Source organism: Dendrobates tinctorius, unplaced genomic scaffold (assembly GCF_039654945.1).
Source record: "Dendrobates tinctorius isolate UK_male_01 unplaced genomic scaffold, ASM3965494v1 ptg000386l, whole genome shotgun sequence".
Taxonomy (NCBI): domain Eukaryota; kingdom Metazoa; phylum Chordata; class Amphibia; order Anura; family Dendrobatidae; genus Dendrobates; species Dendrobates tinctorius.
Window position 1 is genome coordinate 560,223 of NW_027362052.1, and position 20,742 is coordinate 580,964.

Here is a 20,742-nt window from a genome sequence, read left to right on the forward strand (position 1 = left end):
TTACATGCAAGAGGGGTCTGACCGCCTAGCACCTTCACAGGACGGCCACGCACACTAGGGGGAGCAGCGATTACATGTAAGAGGGGTCTGACTGCCCAGCACCTTCACAGGACGGCCGCACACACTGGAGGGAGCAGCCATTACATGCAAGAGGGGTCTGACCGCCCAGCACCTTCACAGGACGGCTGCGCACACTGGGGGGAGCAGCCATTACATGTAAGAGGGGTCTGACCGCCCAGCACCTTCACAGGATGGCCACACACACTGGGGGATCAGCGATTACATGTAAGAGGGGTCTGACCGCCCAGCACCTTCACAGGACGGCCGCACACACTAGGGGGAGCAGCGATTACATGTAAGAGGGGTCTGACCGCCCAGCACCTTCACAGGACCGCCACACACACTGGAGGGAGCAGCCATTACATGCAAGAGGGGTCTGACCGCCCAGCACCTTCACAGGACGGCTGCGCACACTGGGGGGAGCAGCCATTACATGTAAGAGGGGTCTGACCACCCAGCACCTTCACAGGACGGCCGCACACACTGGGGGGAGCAGCCATTACATGTAAGAGGGGGTCTGACCGCCCAGCACCTTCACAGGACGGCTGCGCACACTGGGGGGAGCAGCCATTACATGTAAGAGGGGTCTGACCGCCCAGCACCTTCACAGGACGGCCGCACACACTGGGGGGGAGCAGCCATTACATGTAAGAGGGGTCTGACCGCCCAGCACCTTCACAGGATGGCCGCGCACACTGGGGGGAGCAGCCATTACATGCAAGAGGGGTCTGACCACCCAGCACCTTCACAGGATGGCCACACACACTGGGGGGAGCAGCCATTACATGTAAGAGGGGACTGACCGCCCAGCACCTTCACAGGACGGCCACACACACTGGGGGGAGCAGCCATTACATGTAAGAGGGGTCTGACCGCCCAGCACCTTCACAGGACGGCTGCGCACACTGGGGGGAGCAGCCATTACATGTAAGAGGGGTCTGACTGCCCAGCACCTTCACAGGACGGCTGCGCACACTGGGGGGAGCAGCCATTACATGTAAGAGGGGACTGACCGCCCAGCACCTTCACAGGACGGCCGCGCACACTGGGGGGAGCAGCCATTACATGTAAGAGGGGTCTGACCACCCAGCACCTTCACAGGACAGCCACACACACTGGGGGGAGCAGCCATTACATGTAAGAGGGGACTGACCGCCCAGCACCTTCACAGGACGGCCGCACACACTGGAGGGAGCAGACATTACATGTAAGAGGGATCTGACAGCCCAGCACCTTCACAGGACGGCCGCACACTGGGGGGAGCAGCCATTACATGTAAGAGGGGTCTGACTGCCCAGCACCTTCACAGGACGGCCGCGCACACTGGGGGGAGCAGCCATTACATGTAAGAGGGGTCTGACCGCCCAGCACCTTCACAGGACGGCCGCGCACACTGGGGGGAGCAGCCATTACATGTAAGAGGGGTCTGACTGCCCAGCACCTTCACAGGATGGCCGCACACACTGGAGGGAGCAGCCATTACATGTAAGAGGGGACTGACCGCCCAGCACCTTCACAGGACGGCCGCACACACTGGAGGGAGCAGACATTACATGTAAGAGGGATCTGACAGCCCAGCACCTTCACAGGACGGCCGCACACACTGGGGGGAGCAGCCATTACATGTAAGAGGGGTCTGACTGCCCAGCACCTTCACAGGACGGCCGCGCACACTGGGGGGAGCAGCCATTACATGTAAGAGGGGTCTGACTGCCCAGCACCTTCACAGGACGGCCGCGCACACTGGGGGGAGCAGCCATTACATGTAAGAGGGGTCTGACCGCCCAGCACCTTCACAGGACGGCCGCGCACACTGGGGGGAGCAGCCATTACATGTAAGAGGGGTCTGACTGCCCAGCACCTTCACAGGACGGCCGCACACACTGGGGGTGAGCAGCCATTACATGTAAGAGGGGTCTGACCGCCCAGCACCTTCAGAGGACGGCCGCACACACTGGGGGGAGCAGCCATTACATGTAAGAGGGGTCTGACCGCCCAGCACCTTCACAGGACGGCCGCGCACACAGGGGGGAGCAGCCATTACATGTAAGAGGGGTCTGACTGCCCAGCACCTTCAAAGGACGGCCGCACACACTGGGGGGAGCAGCCATTACATGTAAGAGGGGTCTGACTGCCCAGCACCTTCACAGGATGGCTGCACACACTGGAGGGAGCAGCCATTACTTGTAAGGGGGGGTGTTATGAATGAGTCACCGTAGGAGGCAAAAACAGAAATACTAGCTAAGTCCAGAAAACCAGAGAAGTTGGCAGCTATCGGATTGCAGACTCCCGAACCTAACAACAACTAGCAGTAGCCGTGGGGGGTTCCTACGGTGCCCTAGACCCCTCGATCACAGCCGGAGAACTAAATAGCCTAAAGACAGAAAGGGAAATCTAAACTGCCCCAGAGCAGACCCCAAAGCAATAGGCAGCACCCAACATATAATGATGGTGAAGCAAGATGAAAAAACACTCACACAGATAGAAAGATAGGCTGAGCAAATGATGGAGCCAAAGCTAACTAAATAGGACAGGATAGAAAAGCTGCTGTCTGCAATCCGCCAAAACCCTATCAAAACAAGAGCCAACAGACTGATAGGGAAAAAAGCCCTGAAGACGCTAGGCTTCAAAAAAGACTATATCAGTACTCAGGTATTTTCTGAAGACAGAGCAAAAAGGAATTCAGCTCACCCCAGCAGGGAATGGCAGAAATCCAGAAAAACAAGGCAAAACAAAACCAAAACACAAATGCAAAAAGTAGAGCAGAAAACTTAGCTTTTGAGGAGCAGGAATCAGACTGGTCTCCTAGAATCCCTCAGGGAAATCACCAGCAAGGCAGAAGGGCGTTGGCTGCCTTATATCCAGTCAGCAATTCCAGTCACCCAGTCATCATCATCCAGCTCAGGTGCTTGGTAATCAGCCTCACTACCTTCCTTCACCAGAAGAGGGAGTTCATCAGACCTCAATGGTGAAGGGGAAAATGAACTCACAACAGTACCTCCCCCTTGAGGAGGGGTCACCGAACCCTCATCCACGCCACCAGGGCGATCAGGGTGAGCCCGATGAAAGGCACGCACCAATCTTTTGGCATGAATATCAGAGGCAGAGACCCAAGGAATTATCCTCCTCACCATAACCCTTCCACTTAACCAAATACTGGAGTCTCCGTCTAGCCAGACGGGAATCCAGTATCTTCTCTACCTCATATTCCATGTTACCTTCAACCAATACAGGGTCCGGAGGTGCCACCCCAGGAACCACTGGTTCAACAAACCTCTTCAACAAGGACTTATGAAACACATTATGGATTTTAAATGTGACAGGAAGAGCCAAACGAAAAGAGACCGGATTAATAATCTCCAAAATCTTGTAAGGTCCAATAAATCTAGGCTTAAACTTAGGAGAAGCCACCTTCATAGCGATATTTTTTGATGATAACCAAACCATATCACCAACCTTAAACTGGGGACCAATGGTCCTATGTCGGTTGGAAAACCACTGGGCCTTTTCCTGGGAGAGAGATAACTTATCCACCACTTGGTCCCAGATCTGGTGCATTCTCTCCACCACAGTGTCAACACCTGGGCAGGCAGAAGGCTCCACCTGCCCTGAAGAAAATCGAGGATGAAACCCAAAGTTACAAAAAAAAGGTGACATCAAAGTGGCAGAACTAGCTCTGTTATTTAAAGCAAATTCGGCCAAGGGCAAAAATGAAACCCAATCATCCTGATCAGCGGAAATAAAACATCTCAAATACGACTCCAAGGTCTGGTTTGTTCTCTCCGTCTGCCCATTGGTCTGAGGGTGAAAAGCAGAGGAGAAGGACAACTGAATTCCCAGCTTGGAACAGAAAGTCCTCCAAAATCTAGACACAAACTGAACTCCTCTGTCAGATACAATGTTCTCAGGAATCACGTGCAAGCGAACCACCTGTTGCAAAAACAGGGGCACCAACTCAGCTGAAGATGGCAACTTAGGGAGTGGTACAAGATGAACCATCTTAGAGAACCTAATCACCCAAATAACAGTCATTCTCTGAGAGACAGGCATATCAGAGATGAAATCCATTGAAATATGGGTCCATGGCCTCCTGGGGACCGGCAAAGGCATCAACAACCCACTAGAGCGAGAACAAGGTTTAAACCGGGAGCAAGTCCCACAGGACTGCACAAAATTCCTGACATCACGAGACAAGGCGGGCCACCAAAAAGACTAACTCACCAGATCTCTAGTACCAAAAATACCTGGATGACCAGCCAATGCAGAGCAATGAACTTCAGACATCACTCTCTTCTTCCACTGGTCAGGAACATACAACTTTCCACTGGGACAATGCTCAGGTTTGTCCTCCTGGAACTCTTCCAGAGCACGTCTCAAATCGGGCGAGATGGCAGAAAGAACTACCCCTTCGCCTAAGATGGTAGCAGGCTTGGTCACCACAGGAGAATCAGCAAAGAAGCTCCTAGAGAGAGCGTCAGCCTTGACATTCTTAGTGCCAGGAAGAAAAGAGACCACAAAATCAAAACGTGTAAAAAACAAGGCCCACCTAGCCTGTCTAGGGTTCAAGCGTTTGGCCGACTCCAGGTAAATCAAATTCTTGTGGTCAGTGAGGACCACGCCTTGATGTTTAGCTCCCTCCAACCAATGTCTCCACTCCTCAAATGCCCATTTCATGGCTAAACAGTTCCCGATTCCCCACATCATAGTTACGTTCAGATGGAGAGAACTTTCGGGAAAAGAAAGCACAGGGATTCATTTTAGATGTTACATGATCCTTTTGGGACAAAACAGCTCCTGCACCAATCTCAGAAGCGTCCACCTCTACCTGGAACGGGAGTGAGACATCAGGTTCCCGCAAAACCGGGGCAGAAGAGAATCTTCGCTTCAGCTCCTGAAAGGAAGAAACAGCCTCCGGAGACCAATTCAACACATCAGCACCCTTCTTAGTCAGATCAGTCAATGGCTTGGCAATACTAGAAAATTTTGCTATAAATTTCCGATAAAAATTAGCAAATCCCAAAAACTTCTGGAGGGCCTTCAAAGAAGTGGGCTGAACCCAATCATAAATGGCCTGTACCTTGGCCGGGTCCATTTCAATAGTTGACGGAGACAAAATAAATCCCAAAAATGAAATCCTCTGTCCCCCAAAAAGGCGTTTCGATCCCTTGACATACAGGGAATTCTCACGCAAAATCCGGAACACAGTCCGAACATGTTCCACATGAGAATCCCAATCCTTGGAGAAGATCAAAATATCATCCAGATAGATAATGAAAAATGTATCCACAAAGTCTCGGAAAATGTCGTTCATGAAGCATTGGAAGACAGAAGGGGCATTAGTGAGCCCAAAAGGCATCACCAGGTACTCAAAATGTCCCTCCGGAGTATTAAACGCCGTCTTCCATTCATGCCCATGCTTAATGCGGATAAGATTATACGCCCCCCTGAGGTCAAGCTTGGTAAACCAGCAAGCACCTTCAACTCTAGAAAATAGGTCAGAAATCAGGGGTAACGGATACTGATATTTAACAGTAATTTTGTTGAGGGCACGATAATCAATACAAGGTCTTAATGAACCATCCTTTTTGGCCACGAAAAAAAAAACGGCACCTAAGGGTGAAGAGGATGGTCTAATATGACCCTTCTCCAACGCCTCCTTAATATAGGATCGCATAGCCTCGTGCTCGGGTACAGATAAATTGAAGAGCCGACCCTTAGGAAATTTACACCCTGGGCTCAGTTCAATTGCAGTCATAACTCCTATGAGGAGGCAAAGACGCAGACTCATTCTCACTAAATACATCATAAAAGTCCGCCAAATAGTCAGGAACATCATGCGACTGAGGAGAGGTGGAAAAAACCGGAGCCTCACTAAGGGCACACCGACAACCCCAACTCACCACAGACACCGATTTCCAATCCAAAACTGGATTATGAATTTGCAACCAGGGAAACCCCAGAACAATGGTATCATGCAAATCATGTAACACCAAAAATCTGCAATTTTCTTGATGGTCTGGGGCGACCCGCATTACCACCTGGGTCCAAAACTGAGGTTTATTTTTCGCCAAAGGAGTAGCATCAATCCCCCTCAAAGGGATAGGCGTCCGCAGAGGTGTCATCGGAAATCCACAACGTTTAGCAAAATCCAAGTCCATTAGGTTCAGGGCTGCTCCCGAATCCACAAAAGCCTTGGTGGAAAACGTGGACAGGGAGCAGATCAGAGTAATTGCCAGAAGAAACTTAGGTTGAACACCACCCACAGAAAACGTGTGTGCAAAACGTTTCTCTCCTTTAGGACAGACAGAAATAATATGCGAGGCATCTCCACAAAAAAAAACACAAAAACACAGCTTATTACGCCTTCTGAACTCCTGACGTTGCTCCCTGGACAAAACTCTATCACATTGCATAGGTTCAGACACTTGTTCAACAGGTGGCAACACCTCTCGTGCAGTCCTGCGTTCACGTAAACGCCGATCAACCTGAATGGCTATTGACATAGAATCGTCAAGACCAGAGGGAACAGGAAATCCCACCATAGTATCTTTTACGGCTTCTGACAAACCCTTCCGAAAGAGAGCTGCCAAGGCATTATCATTCCAGGTAGTAAGGACCGACCACTTTCGGAATTTTTGACAGTACAATTCTGCAGAATCTCGACCCTGGCTCAATGCCAACAGGGTCTTTTCAGCCTGATCAATAGCATTAGGTTCGTCATACAACAACCCCAAGGCTTGAAAAAATGCGTTCACATTAGTCAGAACAGGATCATTTGGTTTCAAAGAAAACGCCCAATCCTGGGGATCGCCACGCAGCAAAGAGATGACAATTTTAACCTGCTGCGCGGAGCTCCCTGACGTGTTAGGCTTCAAGGCAAAAAATAATTTACAATTATTTTTGAAATTCAAAAATTTAGACCGATCCCCAAAAAACACATCAGGAGTAGGGATCTTTGGTTCAGCAGCACGTGAATGAGCAAGGTAGGCAGAAATTCCCCGCACTTCCGCAGCGAGCTGCTCCACACGATCAGACAATTGCTTTATATCCATTGAGAGAAAAAAAAATTCCCCCTACGGCCTTCAGAGATATAGAGGAAAAAATATACACACTTTTTTTTTATTTATTTTTTTTTTTACAATTCTTTCCTGCTATTGAGTACCCTAGGATCGGCGGTATGGCTGGTGATTCTGTTATGAATGAGTCACCGTAGGAGGCAAAAACAGAAATACTAGCTAAGTCCAGAAAACCAGAGAAGTTGGCAGCTATCGGATTGCAGACTCCCGAACCTAACAACAACAACTAGCAGTAGCCGTGGGGGGTTCCTACGGTGCCCTAGACCCCTCGATCACAGCCGGAGAACTAAATAGCCTAAAGACAGAAAGGGAAATCTAAACTGCCCCAGAGCAGACCCCAAAGCAATAGGCAGCCCCCAACATATAATGATGGTGAAGCAAGATGAAAAAACACTCACACAGATAGAAAGATAGGCTGAGCAAATGATGGAGCCAAAGCTAACTAAATAGGACAGGATAGAAAAGCTGCTGTCTGCAATCCGCCAAAACCCTATCAAAACAAGAGCCAACAGACTGATAGGGAAAAAAGCCCTGAAGACGCTAGGCTTCAAAACAGACTATATCAGTATTCAGGTATTTTCTGAAGACAGAGCAAAAAGGAATTCAGCTCACCCCAGCAGGGAATGGCAGAAATCCAGAAAAACAAGGCAAAACAAAACCAAAACACAAATGCAAAAAGCAGAGCAGAAAACTTAGCTTTCGAGGAGCAGGAATCAGACTGGTCTCCTAGAATCCCTCAGGGAAATCACCAGCAAGGCAGAAGGGCGTTGGCTGCCTTATATCCAGTCAGCAATTCCAGTCACCCAGTCATCATCATCCAGCTCAGGTGCTTGGTAATCAGCCTCACTACCTTCCTTCACCAGAAGAGGGAGTTCATCAGACCTCAATGGTGAAGGGGAAAATGAACTCACAACAGGGGGGTCTGACTGCCCAGCACCTTCACAGGACGGCCGCTCACACTGGGAATAGCAGCCATTACATGTAAGAGGGGTCTGACTGACCAGCACCTTCACAGGACGGCCGCGCACACTGGGGGGGAGCAGCCATTACATGTAAGAGGGGTCTGACCGCCCAGCACCTTCACAGGACGGCCGCACACACTGGGAATAGCAGCCATTACATTTAAGAAGGATCTGAATGTCCAGCACCTTCACAGGACGGCCACACACAATGGAGGGAGCAGCCATTACAGGTAAGAGGGGTCTGACCACCCAGCACCTTCACAGGACGGCAACACACAATGGGGGGAGCAGCCATTACAGGTAAGAGGGGTCTGACCACCCAGCACCTTCACAGGACGGCCACACACAATGGGGGGAGCAGCCATTACATGTAAGAGGGGTCTTACCGCCCAGCACCTTCACAGGACGGCCGCGTACACTGGGGGGAGCAGCCATTACATGTAAGAGGGGGTCTGACCGCCCAGCACATTCGCAGGATGGCCACACGCAATGGAGGGAGCAGCCATTACATGTAAGAGGGGTCTGACTGCCCAGCACATTCACAGGACGGCCACACGCAATGGAGGGAGCAGCCATTACATGGAAGAGGGGTCTGACTGCCCAGCACCTTCACAGGACGGCCACACGCAATGGAGGGAGCAGCCACTACATGTAAGAAGGGGTCTGACCGCCCAGCACCTTCACAGGACGGGCCGCATAGAATCATAGAATCATACACTGGGGGGATCATCCTTTACATGTAAGAGGGGTCTGACCGCCGAGCGCCTTCACAGAACGGCCGCACACACTGGAGGGAGCAGCCATTACATGTAAGAAGGGTCTGACTGCCCAGCACCTTCACAGGACGGGCCGCACACACTGGGGGGAGCATCCTTTACAAGTAAGAAGGGGTCTGACCGCCCAGCTCCTTCACAGGACGGGCCACACACACTGGAGGGAGCAGCCTTTACATATAAGGGGGGGTCTGACCACCCAGCTCCTTCACAGGATGGGCCACACACATTACGGGGGCAGCCATTACATGTAAGAAGGGGTCTGACCGCCCAGCTCCTTCACAGGACGGCCACACACACTGGGGGGAGCAGCCATTACATGTAAGAGGGGTCTGACCGCCCAGCACCTTCACAGGACGGCCGCACACACTGGGGGGAGCAGCCATTGCATATAAGAGGGGTCTGACAGCCCAGAATCTTCACAGGACGGGCGCACACACTGGGGGGAGCAGCCTTTACATGTAAGAGGGGTCTAACCACCCAGAGCCTTCACAGGACGGCCACACACACTGGGGGGGGAGCAGCCATTACATGTAAGAGGGGTCTGACCACCCAGCACCTTCACAGGACGGCCGCACACACTGGGGGGAGCAGCCATTACATGTAAGAGGGGACTGACCGCCCAGCACCTTCACAGGACGGCCACACACACTGGGGGGAGCAGCCATTACATGTAAGAGGGGTCTGACCGCCCAGCACCTTCACAGGACGGCCGCACACACTGGGGGGAGCAGCCATTACATGTAAGAGGGGTCTGACGGCCCAGAATCTTCACAGGACAGGCGCACACACTGGGGGGGAGCAGCCATTACATGTAAGAGGGGTCTAACCACCCAGAGCCTTCACAGGACGGTCCGCGGTCAGTAAAACCTAATATTCTAGGTATCCATACAGAGCTCCTGCTGCCCTACCCCCATTTAGTTTGTGCGGTGTAACACAGAGCTTCACATGCAGCCACACAGCAGTGATCCCCCTTGCAGGTGCAGCCCCCCTGTCTCTGCCTCTGTGAAACACTATCCACTACCCTCTCCCTTCAGCAGATGGTCACTTTTATTACCCCTGGCCAGTTAAGTGCAGGTTTTTGCCGTCAAGATTTCCTCTGTCCATTCCATGTCGAATTTAATAATACACAATAATCCTAGAATTTAATAATACACAATAATCTTAGAGACAGGAAAAATAGATTTCCAGAATCAGTATGATTAAGGCTACGCCCGGCAATGTTTTGCAGCCGGTACGGCCATCAGAAACCGAGGAAACAGTTTCTGCCGCTCCAGTAAGACTCAGACGTGTCATGTTTGGTCTCAAAAGAATGGTCACGTCACAGGGGAAAGGCTAATGCCCCTGTCATCACCCTATGAGCCCCCCCACCCAATGATATGGAAAGAAAGGAGTTTTAATAACTTTTCAAAAGGGGCGTAAGTCCTCGTAACACAGCCCACCAAAAGAGGTCAGCAGGGGAGGAGTCCCTTGATTTTTGGGACAAAGCATAAAACTGAAACACTCAATTGGGAAGGTGTCAGATCCCCATATCTTTTGTATTTTTGTAAACACTACCTATATTTTCTGGAGTAAACTATTACTTTTTGCTCTATGAAGGAACCGACATGTACTCGGTGCCCAAATACGCTTTGTGGGTTCCTGACCCGATATAGGCTTTAGTATCAAACGAGGATCTGGTGACAGCATAGTGTCCTGGTGGTAATGGGGAACCTGACAGTGACGGATTGGAGGTTTATGGGTGTATTCCCTGCCTGAGTCTGGTGATATACATACCACCCTCACTGCAGAGTGCCTGATAACCAGTACGAAACAAGGCAGCCTTTCCGGCAACTACTTATCCTAGGTGCAGTTGGCTGACTGACCTGAGGATAAGGGGAACGCCAAAGAGCTAAAAGTTCCTGACTGGACTGGAGAATGGAAACAAAAGCCATGGGGTTATCCATCCCATGATATCGTCACATTTAAAATTTGTGACAGCCGCACACACTGATGGGGGGGAGACAGCCTTTACAGGTAAAAGGGGTCTGACCACCCAGCGCCTTCACAGGATGGGCTGCACACACTAGGGGGAAGCCATTATATGTAAGAGGGGTCTGACCCCCCCAGCACCTTCACAAGACGGGTTACACCCTCTGGGAGAGGCAGACTTTACATGCAAGAGGGGTCTGACCGCCCAGCGCCTTCACAGGACGGGTCGCACACACTGGGGGGGCAGCCTTTACATGTAAGAGGGGTCTGACCGCCCAGCAACTTCACAGGACGGGTTGCACACACTGGCGATTAGCTTAGGAGGCAAACACACAAATATATGGAACCCCTATGACATCATTGCTGTTGTGTATAGCCACCACCATGGCTAGAGAACGCACCTTGATTGTGATTTTCCCCTCATCCTTTGGCAGGTGGGCAGCCAGGAACCAGTCTCCGGGAAGGGGGCTGGTGATGTTAAAGACTCCGGTAGTTCGGTTGGGAAGAGTCCAGGTGAGCGTCAGCGTGAAAGACCCCGGAACGGCAGTGTCACGAGGGAAGTGGGCACCCAGGGGGTTAATCACAGGGGGCGCTCCGGGTCTGAAGTATCTACAAGAGGAGAAGAAAGAGATGGAACGGTTCATGTAAAAAAAAACATTCAGAAATGACAGAGCAGAGACATGCGCCAGGTATCCACGCCACAATGGCTGCCGGCGACCTAGTCTCCATCACTTCGATGACGACAAACGTGTCTGCACACCTACTCCCAACACAGTCGTATGGGTCCGCACCCTGGCAACGCTGCGCACTCACTTCCACAGAAACTACCGCATGGGTCCGTTCTTCCCGGGCACCATCATATGAGTCTGCGCAAACTACCCCAGAAACTATCACATGGGTCTATCCTTCTCGGGCATCATCATACGCGTCCGCGCACTCACTCCCCCAGAAACTACTGCATGGGTCCATCCTTCCAGGGCACCATCATACGATTCCGTGCATACTCCCCCAGAAACTTCCGCATAGGTCAGCCCTTCCCGGGCACCATCATACGAGAGTGGGCACCAAAAAATATTGCATGGGTCCATCCTTCCCGGGCTCCATTATACGAGTTCACGCACTCACTCCCCCAGAAACTACCACATGGCTCCGTCCTTCCCGGGCACCATCATGTGAGTCCATTCACACACCACCAGGAACTACCGCAGAGGTCCATCCTTCTCGGGCACCATCATACAAGTCCACGCACACTCCCCCAGAAACTACCGCATGGGTCCATATTTCCCAGGCACCATCACACAAGCCCACGCAAACTACTCCAGAAACTACCGCATGGGTCCATCCTTCTCGGGCACCATTATACGAGTCTGCACACTCACTACTCCAGAAACTACTGCATGGGTTAGTCCTTTCCGGGCACCATTATACGAGTCCGTGAACTCACTACTCCAGAAACTACCGCATGGGTCCGTCCTTTCTGGGCACCATCATGAGTCCGTGCACTTAGTCCCCCAGAAACTACAGCATGGGTACGTCCTTCCAGGGCACCATCATATGAATCTGAGCACACGACCCCAGAAAATAATGCATGAGTCAGTCCTACCTGGGCACCATCATACTAGTCCGCGCACTCACTCCACTAGAAACTACCGCATGGGTCCGGCCATCCGGGCCACTGTAATGATAAGTAAGATATGTCTGTAAGGTATGACTTCTGGAACCTTCCAGAATCTTCCATTCTCTGAGACGTTGCCTGTCACATAGCTGAAAAAAAAACCCTTCCTCACCCACAGCTCTGTGAAATCTGAGACTCTAGTGAGGATTCTTCTCCCTTCCCCCCTAGCCAGGAAAAGATCTCTTTTGTTTAAGCACCTTGCGGCTGAATAAAACTATGGGTGATATTGAAGAGACTGGATCGCGAAAACGATACGCGACAGAGATATAAAAATCACATCTCTGCGTAGGGCATGAAACCATTCTGGCCCATAATTTTCACGGTTCTAGCACCCCCGGAAACTGAGAAATGGATTCCTTCTAAACGGTGTGTCATAACTACTGCATGTTTGGTTTTGAATTATTGTATTCAACAAACTACAAAGAATGATACCATGTGCGAGTTTATACGAGGTGCCCTCTACGAGATAGAGTTATTATAAGGTTTGTAGTTAGATTATAACTCCAAGAGTAGGGGGCTGACCCGCTCCAGACTGCCCCTTTCGTGAGGTCACACAGCCAAAGCTTTAAGGCATCCCCTGCCAAAAATCATTCAGACGAGCTGGAGGTTTTCATGCCTAAAGGACACCCAGATGTAGGGCGACGTGTGGCTGCTGCCCCTCCCCCTCCCCACATGGTAGCCTACAGACCATCTAAGCAACTGTAAGTTTAATTTCTGCCGTTATCTAATGTCTCAACTTTGTAACAACTTTTATTTGTGTAATCACTGCCCCCCTTTTGGGGAATAAATCATAAACTTATTAGCTCTGTCTCCATGCTCTAAGAAACGAACTTATGCGCCTTTAAGATAATTGCTACTAATTTGGGGGTTTGCTACGGACCCTATTAATTAACTCACTGATTAAGTGAATCATAGCTGGTGGCAGCGAAATGTGATTTGGGCCCCAGGTATTGCTGTCGTGAGACCTCATGTTTTTGGCATATCAGAAGTTTTGGACTTTTTTAGGGTTTTGTGCGTGATTGCAGACAGTAACTTTTCTGTCCTGTCTAGACAGCTTTGGCCCCACCGTTTGCTCAGTCTGTTCTCTGCCTGTGTTTGTGTCTCATCTTGTCTCACCGAAAATATATGTTTGGGGGCTGTCTATTCCTTTGGGGATCTGCTCCGGGGCAGTTTAGATTTCACTTTTCTGTCTTTAGGCTTAAGGCCCTTTTACATTTAGCGATCGACCGGCGATCCGACCCGGTCAGGATCGCTGGTGCATTGCTAAATGGTCGCTAGTGAGCTTTCACACAGAAAGACCTCACAGCGATGCAGCAGCGACGCAGCGCACGATACTCACCTTTCACACACAGCGATCCTGACGTCCTCCCACCCGCATCCAGCGTCGCTCGTCTCACACAGCAGGAAGCCCAGCAGGAAGCAGACGACGAGAAATGGAGCCGCCCGATCTCGCGCGATCAGCGATGGACAGCGGGGGAGCCGGTCGGAGGTAAGTATTACACATAGCGATATCGCCAGCGATATCGCTAGAATGTCACAAAACCAGTGACGTTTTAGCGATATTGCTAGCGATATCGCTATGTGTAAAACCCCCTTTAGTTAGTTCTCTGGCTGTGAAGAAGCGTCTAGGGCATCTCCAGGAAAGCTCCACTGCTACTGCTAGTTGTGTTGATAGGACCAGGGGTCTGCAATCCGCTTAGTTACCAGCCTCTCTGGTCTTCTGGTGGCTTAGCCTGTTCCTGCCATCCTCCTCGGTGACCCATTCAAAACACACTCCCCCAAAAATTAATGCATGGCTCCATCCTTCTTGAGCACAATCATACGAGTCCGCACACTGACTCCCCCAGAAACTACCGCATATGTCAGTCCTTCCCGGGCACCATCATACGAGTCCACGTTCACTCCCCCAGAAAATAACACGTGGGTTTTTCCTTCGGGGGCACCATCATATGAGGCCGCACACACACTTCCCCAGAAACTACCGCATAGGTCCGTCATTTCCGGGTACCATCATACGAGTTCGCACACACTCCTCCAAAAACTACTGCATGGGTCCATCCTTCCCGGGCACCATCATACGAGTCCGCGCAAACTACCCCAGAAACTACCGCAAGGGTCCATCATTCCTGGGCACCATCATACAAGTCCACAGACTCACTACCTTAGAAACTACCGTATGGGTCCGTCCTTCCCGGGCACCATCATATGAGTCCGAGCACACTCCCCCAGAAACTATCGCATAGGTCTGTCCTTCCCGGGCACCATCATACGAGTCCGCTCAAACTACCACAGAAACTACCGCATGGGTCTGTCCTTCCCGGGCACCATCATACGAGTCCACGCACAATGCCCCAGAAACTACTACGAATCCACCCTTCAATAGACACCTTCTCACCCTCAGTATTTCTACTGGTAATGGTTGGCCGGGGCACACATCACAGACACAGAGCAGTTTATCTCCAACAACAAAAAGTCTGCAAAACTGACAGAGCTGACAACCTTGAGAGTTTTCGGTCTCTCTAAGGAAGCCATGGCTCTTAATGCCTCTTCCTGACACCATCCCTTCGTCCACTCCTGCCACTTACACCATCACGCTGCGGTCAGGACAGTGGTCACCAAATGTTCCTCCCTGCTCCTTGAAGGTAATGAGGTTCCACACAGCAATGACTGTGTCTTCCGGGATGTGGAAGTGAAAAAGTTCAACACTGCCCACGGAACGGAAAGGGTTCAGCTTCCGAGGAGTCCGAGTAAAGTAATCTGTGACAAACAGCCCATCTGCGGAGAAAGAGAGATGGACATTGATTCCTAGTGAAAAAGAAGATCTGACAACCCGACAACCAATGCAACAAGCTACAATTAGTGATGAGCGAGCATGTTCACCACTATTCGGTACTCGCACGAGTATCGCTATACTCGTGGTACTCGGTGAGCACCGAGCATTTCCAGGATTATTCAGCGGGAGCTCGGGTCTCCGCCCTGCAAGTTTGGCGCTCTTTCGAGCACCAATCAACATGCAGGGATTGTCTGCCATGCACTGAAATGCTGCAGCTATCTTTGCTGTGGTATTACAGTGATTGGCTGGCCGCACAGCATCATCGGGTCTATAAGAGACCTGCCGCCGCCCTGCTCGTCACAGTTACGTCCAGAATCAGACAAAGTAGGGAGAGCTGCTGCTGAGATAGGGAGAGATTTGTGCTTTTATTAGTTAGTGTGGATATACCATCGCTGACTCCACATATCCAGCTAAACCAACAGTCCTTCTAAGGACTAATTACGGGGTACATAGATTGCAGTGCTAGGTAGGCAGGGAGTGTATGTGGCTCTATACATATCAGTGCAAGGGATGCAGGCACTGTATGTGGGTATATAGATATCATTACATACATCAAAAGGGTCCATTCCATTACTGTCTGCTGCTGCTGTCTATTACATATATACGGTATATACTCGTGTATAAGCCGACCCGTGTAAAAGCCGACCCCCCCTAAGTTTGCCTCAAAAAACCTGGGAAAACTTATTGACTCGTGTATAAGCCGAGGGTGGAATCCATAAACTATGCCCCCATATGTTGCTCCATAGTTTATGCCCCCATATGCTGCTCCATAGACTATGCCCCCATATGCTGCCCCATAGACTATGCCCCCATATGCTGCTCCATAGTTTATGCCCCCATATGATGCTCCATAGAATATGCCCCCATATGCTGCTCCATAGAATATGTCCCCATATGCTGCTCCATAGATTATGCCCCCATATGCTGCCCCATAGACTATGCCCCCATATGCTGCCCCATAGAATATGCCCCATATGCTGCCCCATATACTATGCACCCATATGCTGCTCCATAGAATATGCACCATATGCTGCTCCATAGACTATGCCCCCATTTGCTGCCCCATAGACTATGCCCCTATATACTGCTCCATAGACTATGCCCCCATATGCTGCTCCATAGAATATGCCCCCATATGCTGCTCCATAGAATATGCCCCCATATGCTGCCCCATAGACTATGCCCTCATATGCTGCCCCATAGACTATGCCCCCATATGCTGCTCCATAGACTATGCCCCCATATGCTGCCCCATAGAATATGCCCCATATGCTGCTCCATAGACTAAGCCCCCATATGCTGCCCCATAGACTATGCCCCTATATACTGCTCCATAGACTATGCCCCCATATGCTGCTCCATAGAATATGCCCCCATATGCTGCCCCATAGACTATGTCCCTATATACTGCTCCATAGACTATGCCCCCATATGCTACCCCAAAGAATATGCCCTCATATGCTGCTCCATGGAATATGCCCCCATATGCTGCAAAAAAAATGCCATACTCTCCTCTCCTGTGTCCATCGCCGCTGTCTGCCGCTTCTTGTGTCAGTGACTGTTCAGCCAGCAGAGGGACGGCGCGCGCTAATCACGTCACCGCGCCCCCTGCTGCCTAAACATCACTGACACAGGATGCAGCAGAGACAGCGGTGAGCAGCGATGGACCGGGGGACAGGTGAATATCGCTATACTTACCTGTCCTGCGGCGTCTCTGCAGCCTCGCTTCTCCACTGTCTCCCTTCCCTTCCTGTCTTCAGCGGTCACGTGGTATCGCTCATTACACTCATGAATATGCGCATATTCATGAGCGGTAATGAGCGGCACCACGTGACCGCTGAAGACAGGAAGGGAGACAGTGGAGAAGCGATGCTGCAGAGAACGCGCCAGGACAGGTAAGTATGATCTCTGACACCCCCGCTCCCCCTTCCCCGCCGAACCCCAGGTATATGACCTGTGTATAAGCCGAGAGGGGGACTTTCAGCCCAAAAAAATGGGCTGAAAATCTCGGCTTATACACGAGTATATACGGTACCTAGTTACAGGTATAATTGGCTAGGAATAGCTTTTTTTTGCACCTTAAATCTGATTATTTTACTCCAAAGCCATCCAGAGCCCCTTTTTCTTTCTGCATTTGCTTGTTGACACTGCAGACTACAGCCAGATCCTTTTTGTACTACAGCATGAAAATCCAGCAATTTTAAACGGCTTTGCCCGTCCCAGCCATCACATCTGTGTGCACAGATAATTCTGGCATTTTTTGTGGTACTGTAGTATTTTTTGGAGTGTCTTATTAAATTTTTAACACCATTTAGCTGCCAAAAAATATTTAGCTACAGTTCATATATTTACCACTGTGTTTTGTCGGCCACACGCATCGCATATCATTGTGCTAAATATTTTACAATTTTAGTCCTCAACATTATTTTTTTTGCCGTGTCAAAGCCTACTAATTGACAAAATTTTGGTGAAAAAAAAAATACAGGGCACATATTTAACAGTGCGGTATCTCTGTCAAACGCCTGATCTACGCCTGGGCTACAAATGTGGGCATTTCAGGCTTACATTCACCTTTTTTTGCAGTGTCTTACTGTAAATCTATTCAGTATTTTTCTATAAAAATCCAACATACAGGCCACATATTGAACAGTGTGGTATCTCCGTCAGACACCTCATCTATCTGTGGGCTACAAAGTGTGGCATTTCAGGCCTCCATTCAATTTTTTTGCTGTGTTACCCTATTTCTATACACTATTTTTCTTCAAAAATTATACTTACAGGCCACATATTTGACAGTGCGGTATCTTTGTGACACGCCTCATGTATCTGTGGGCTACAAATTGTGGCATTTGAAGGCTCCACTGAACTGTTTTTGCTGTGTGTAACCCTAGTTCTAAACACTATTTTACAGTAAAAAACAAAAATACAGGCCACTAATTATCAGTTTAGTATCTCTGTAAAAATACTTCTGTTTCAAATTATTATGGCTGCTTCATGACTTTGTCTTAAATGCACCAACTACTACCACCATCATCATGTTATGCCTAGAGGCAGTTACTGTGCAGATAGAAAGTCTGATGAGCAGAGGGTAAACGCTTGGGCGGTGTTGTACTCTGTCTCTAGATTACGAAGGCAAAATCTTCTAGGTTAAATCATGACTGGAAGAGCCAGAGCAAGGGCACGTGGAAGAGCATGGGGCCAGGACTCGCAACTACCATAGCCTGGTGTTCCTAGGCTGGATTCTGACAATCCATCACCTAATACTGAACTGGTTGGATGAGGATGTCAAAAAGGAGCCCCTGCAGTTTCTACAACAGAAACTAGAGATTTTGACATTTCGGCTGGATTTAAAGATGTGTCAGTTGGAGAGCGTGGTGGTCGTAGATGTGACTTCTATGATATGGGTGTTTCCACTAGACAATCCATCCAACATGTTATTGAATGAAAATCTGTTTTTTCTAGCAACTGTATTCAGCTGTGCACAAACTATGTCAAATTGATAGCTAGACCCCAGTGGGTCTTGTCACAGTGCCATGTTGACTACAGGTCACAGATGTTATCTAGATCCCTAATCTCACCTCTACTTTACCAGCAATGATGAATTAATAGGAAAAGCATTGTTGTGAACTCATTTTCTGGTTTACCTCTGGCTTCTGGTGAGGGTGGTGGAGCTGGCTGTGTTGACAGAGGAGTCGTGAGTTCTCCATCCGGGCTCCTTCTGGTGGTGACAGTAGGTAATGAAGCTGATCTAAATGGCAGAGACCTGCCACCTGAGGAGGACTGTGAGTGGACATCAGGAGTCTCTGACTGGATTTAAGACAGCCAACTCCCTAATTTTGTGCTGGTGATTTTTTTCTGCCCTGAGGTTCTGGTGTTATGATTGAGTCACCGAGGAGGAAAAAAACAAAACACAAGCTCAGCCCAGAAAATCAGAGAGGTTGGAAACTAGCAAATTGCAGACCCCTAATCCTATCACACAACTAGCAGTAGCCGTAGAGTGTTCCTACGGTGATCCTAGACACCTCGTCACAGCCGGAGATCTAAATAAGCCTAAAGAGAGAAAAGAGAAAAACTGACTGCCCCAGAGCAGACCCCAAAGCAATAGGCAGCCCCCAACATATAATGCCGGTGAAACAAGATGAAAACACTAACACAGATAGAAAGATAGGTTGAGCAAACGAAGGGGCCCACGCTAACTAAAAAGGACAGGACAGAAAAGCTGCTGTCTGCAATCCGAGAAAACCCTGCTAAAAATATTACCAACACAACTGATAAGCAAAAAGGACCCTGAAGTCACTAGACTTCAAACCCTATATCAGCACTCAGAATATTCTGAAAGCAGAGCAAAAGAGAACACTGATCAAGGAATAAGAATCCAGCACCCCTCCGGCCGGGGATGGCTGAACTCAAAAAAACAAGGTAAACAAAACCAAAACTAATAAGTTCAATAGCAGAGCAAAAACTTATCTTTTGGAAGCAGGAATCAGACTGGTCTCCAAGAATCCAGCAGAGAACTCACCAGCCACTCAGAAGGGCGTCGGCTGCCTTATATCCAGTCTGAAGTTCCTGCTACCCAGTCACAATCCACCTGATCAGGTGTTTGGTTTCTTTCATCCAAATCAGCCTCACTACCTTCCTTCACCAGAAGAGGGAGATCCTCGGACACAAAAGGTGAATGAACAGATGAGCTCACAACAGTACCTCCCCCTTGAGGAGGGGTCACCAAACCCTCATCCAAGCCACCAGGCCTATCAGGATGAGCCCGATGAAAAGCACGCACCAATCTTTCGGCATGAATATCAGAGGCAGTGACCCAGGAATTATCCTCCTGACCATAACCCTTCCACTTAACCAAATACTGGAGTCTCCGTCTAGCCAGACGGGAATCCAGTATCTTCTCTACCTCATATTCCATGTTACCTTCAACCAACACAGGGTCAGGAGGTGCCACCATAGGAACCACTGGTTCAACAAACCTCTTCAACAAGGACTTATGAAACACATTATGAATCTTAAATGTGACAGGAAGAGCCACCACAGTGTCAACCCCTGGACAGGCAGAAGACTCCATCTGCCCTGAAGAAAATCGAGGATGATACCCAAAGTTACAGAAAAAGTGGCAGAATTAGCTCTATTATTTAAAGCAAATTCGGCCAAGGGTAAAAATGAGACCCAATCATCCTGATCAGCAGATATAAAACATCTCAAATAAGCCTACAAAGTCTGGTTTGTTCTCTCCGTCTGCCCATTGGTCTGAGGGTGAAATGCAGAGGAGAAGGACAACTGAATTCCCAACTTGGAACAAAAGGTCCTCCAGAATCTAGAGACAAACTGAACTCCTCTGTCCGATACAATGTTCTCAGGAATCCCGTGCAAGCGAACCACCTGTTGC

At 49.7% G+C, this 20,742-nt stretch overlaps 1 protein-coding gene across 4 annotated transcripts in view; it reads right to left on the reverse strand.

The window, feature by feature from the left end:
- Positions 1-20,742, reverse strand: part of TMEM8B (transmembrane protein 8B) — a 208,118-nt gene that overhangs the window by 114,478 nt on the left and 72,898 nt on the right. For 3 of the 4 annotated variants that reach the window (XR_012227403.1, XM_073563322.1, XM_073563321.1), the window contains exons 2-3: positions 15,103-15,292; positions 11,244-11,451 (exon numbers count right to left, since the gene is read on the reverse strand). Coding sequence is in view for 3 of the 4 variants with exons in the window: in XM_073563322.1 (XP_073419423.1) it covers positions 11,244-11,451; positions 15,103-15,292 (398 nt within the window). In the remaining variant the exon portion in view is untranslated. The remainder of the gene's footprint in view (positions 1-11,243; positions 11,452-15,102; positions 15,293-20,742) is intronic. The other variant, XM_073563323.1, reaches the window with a different exon arrangement.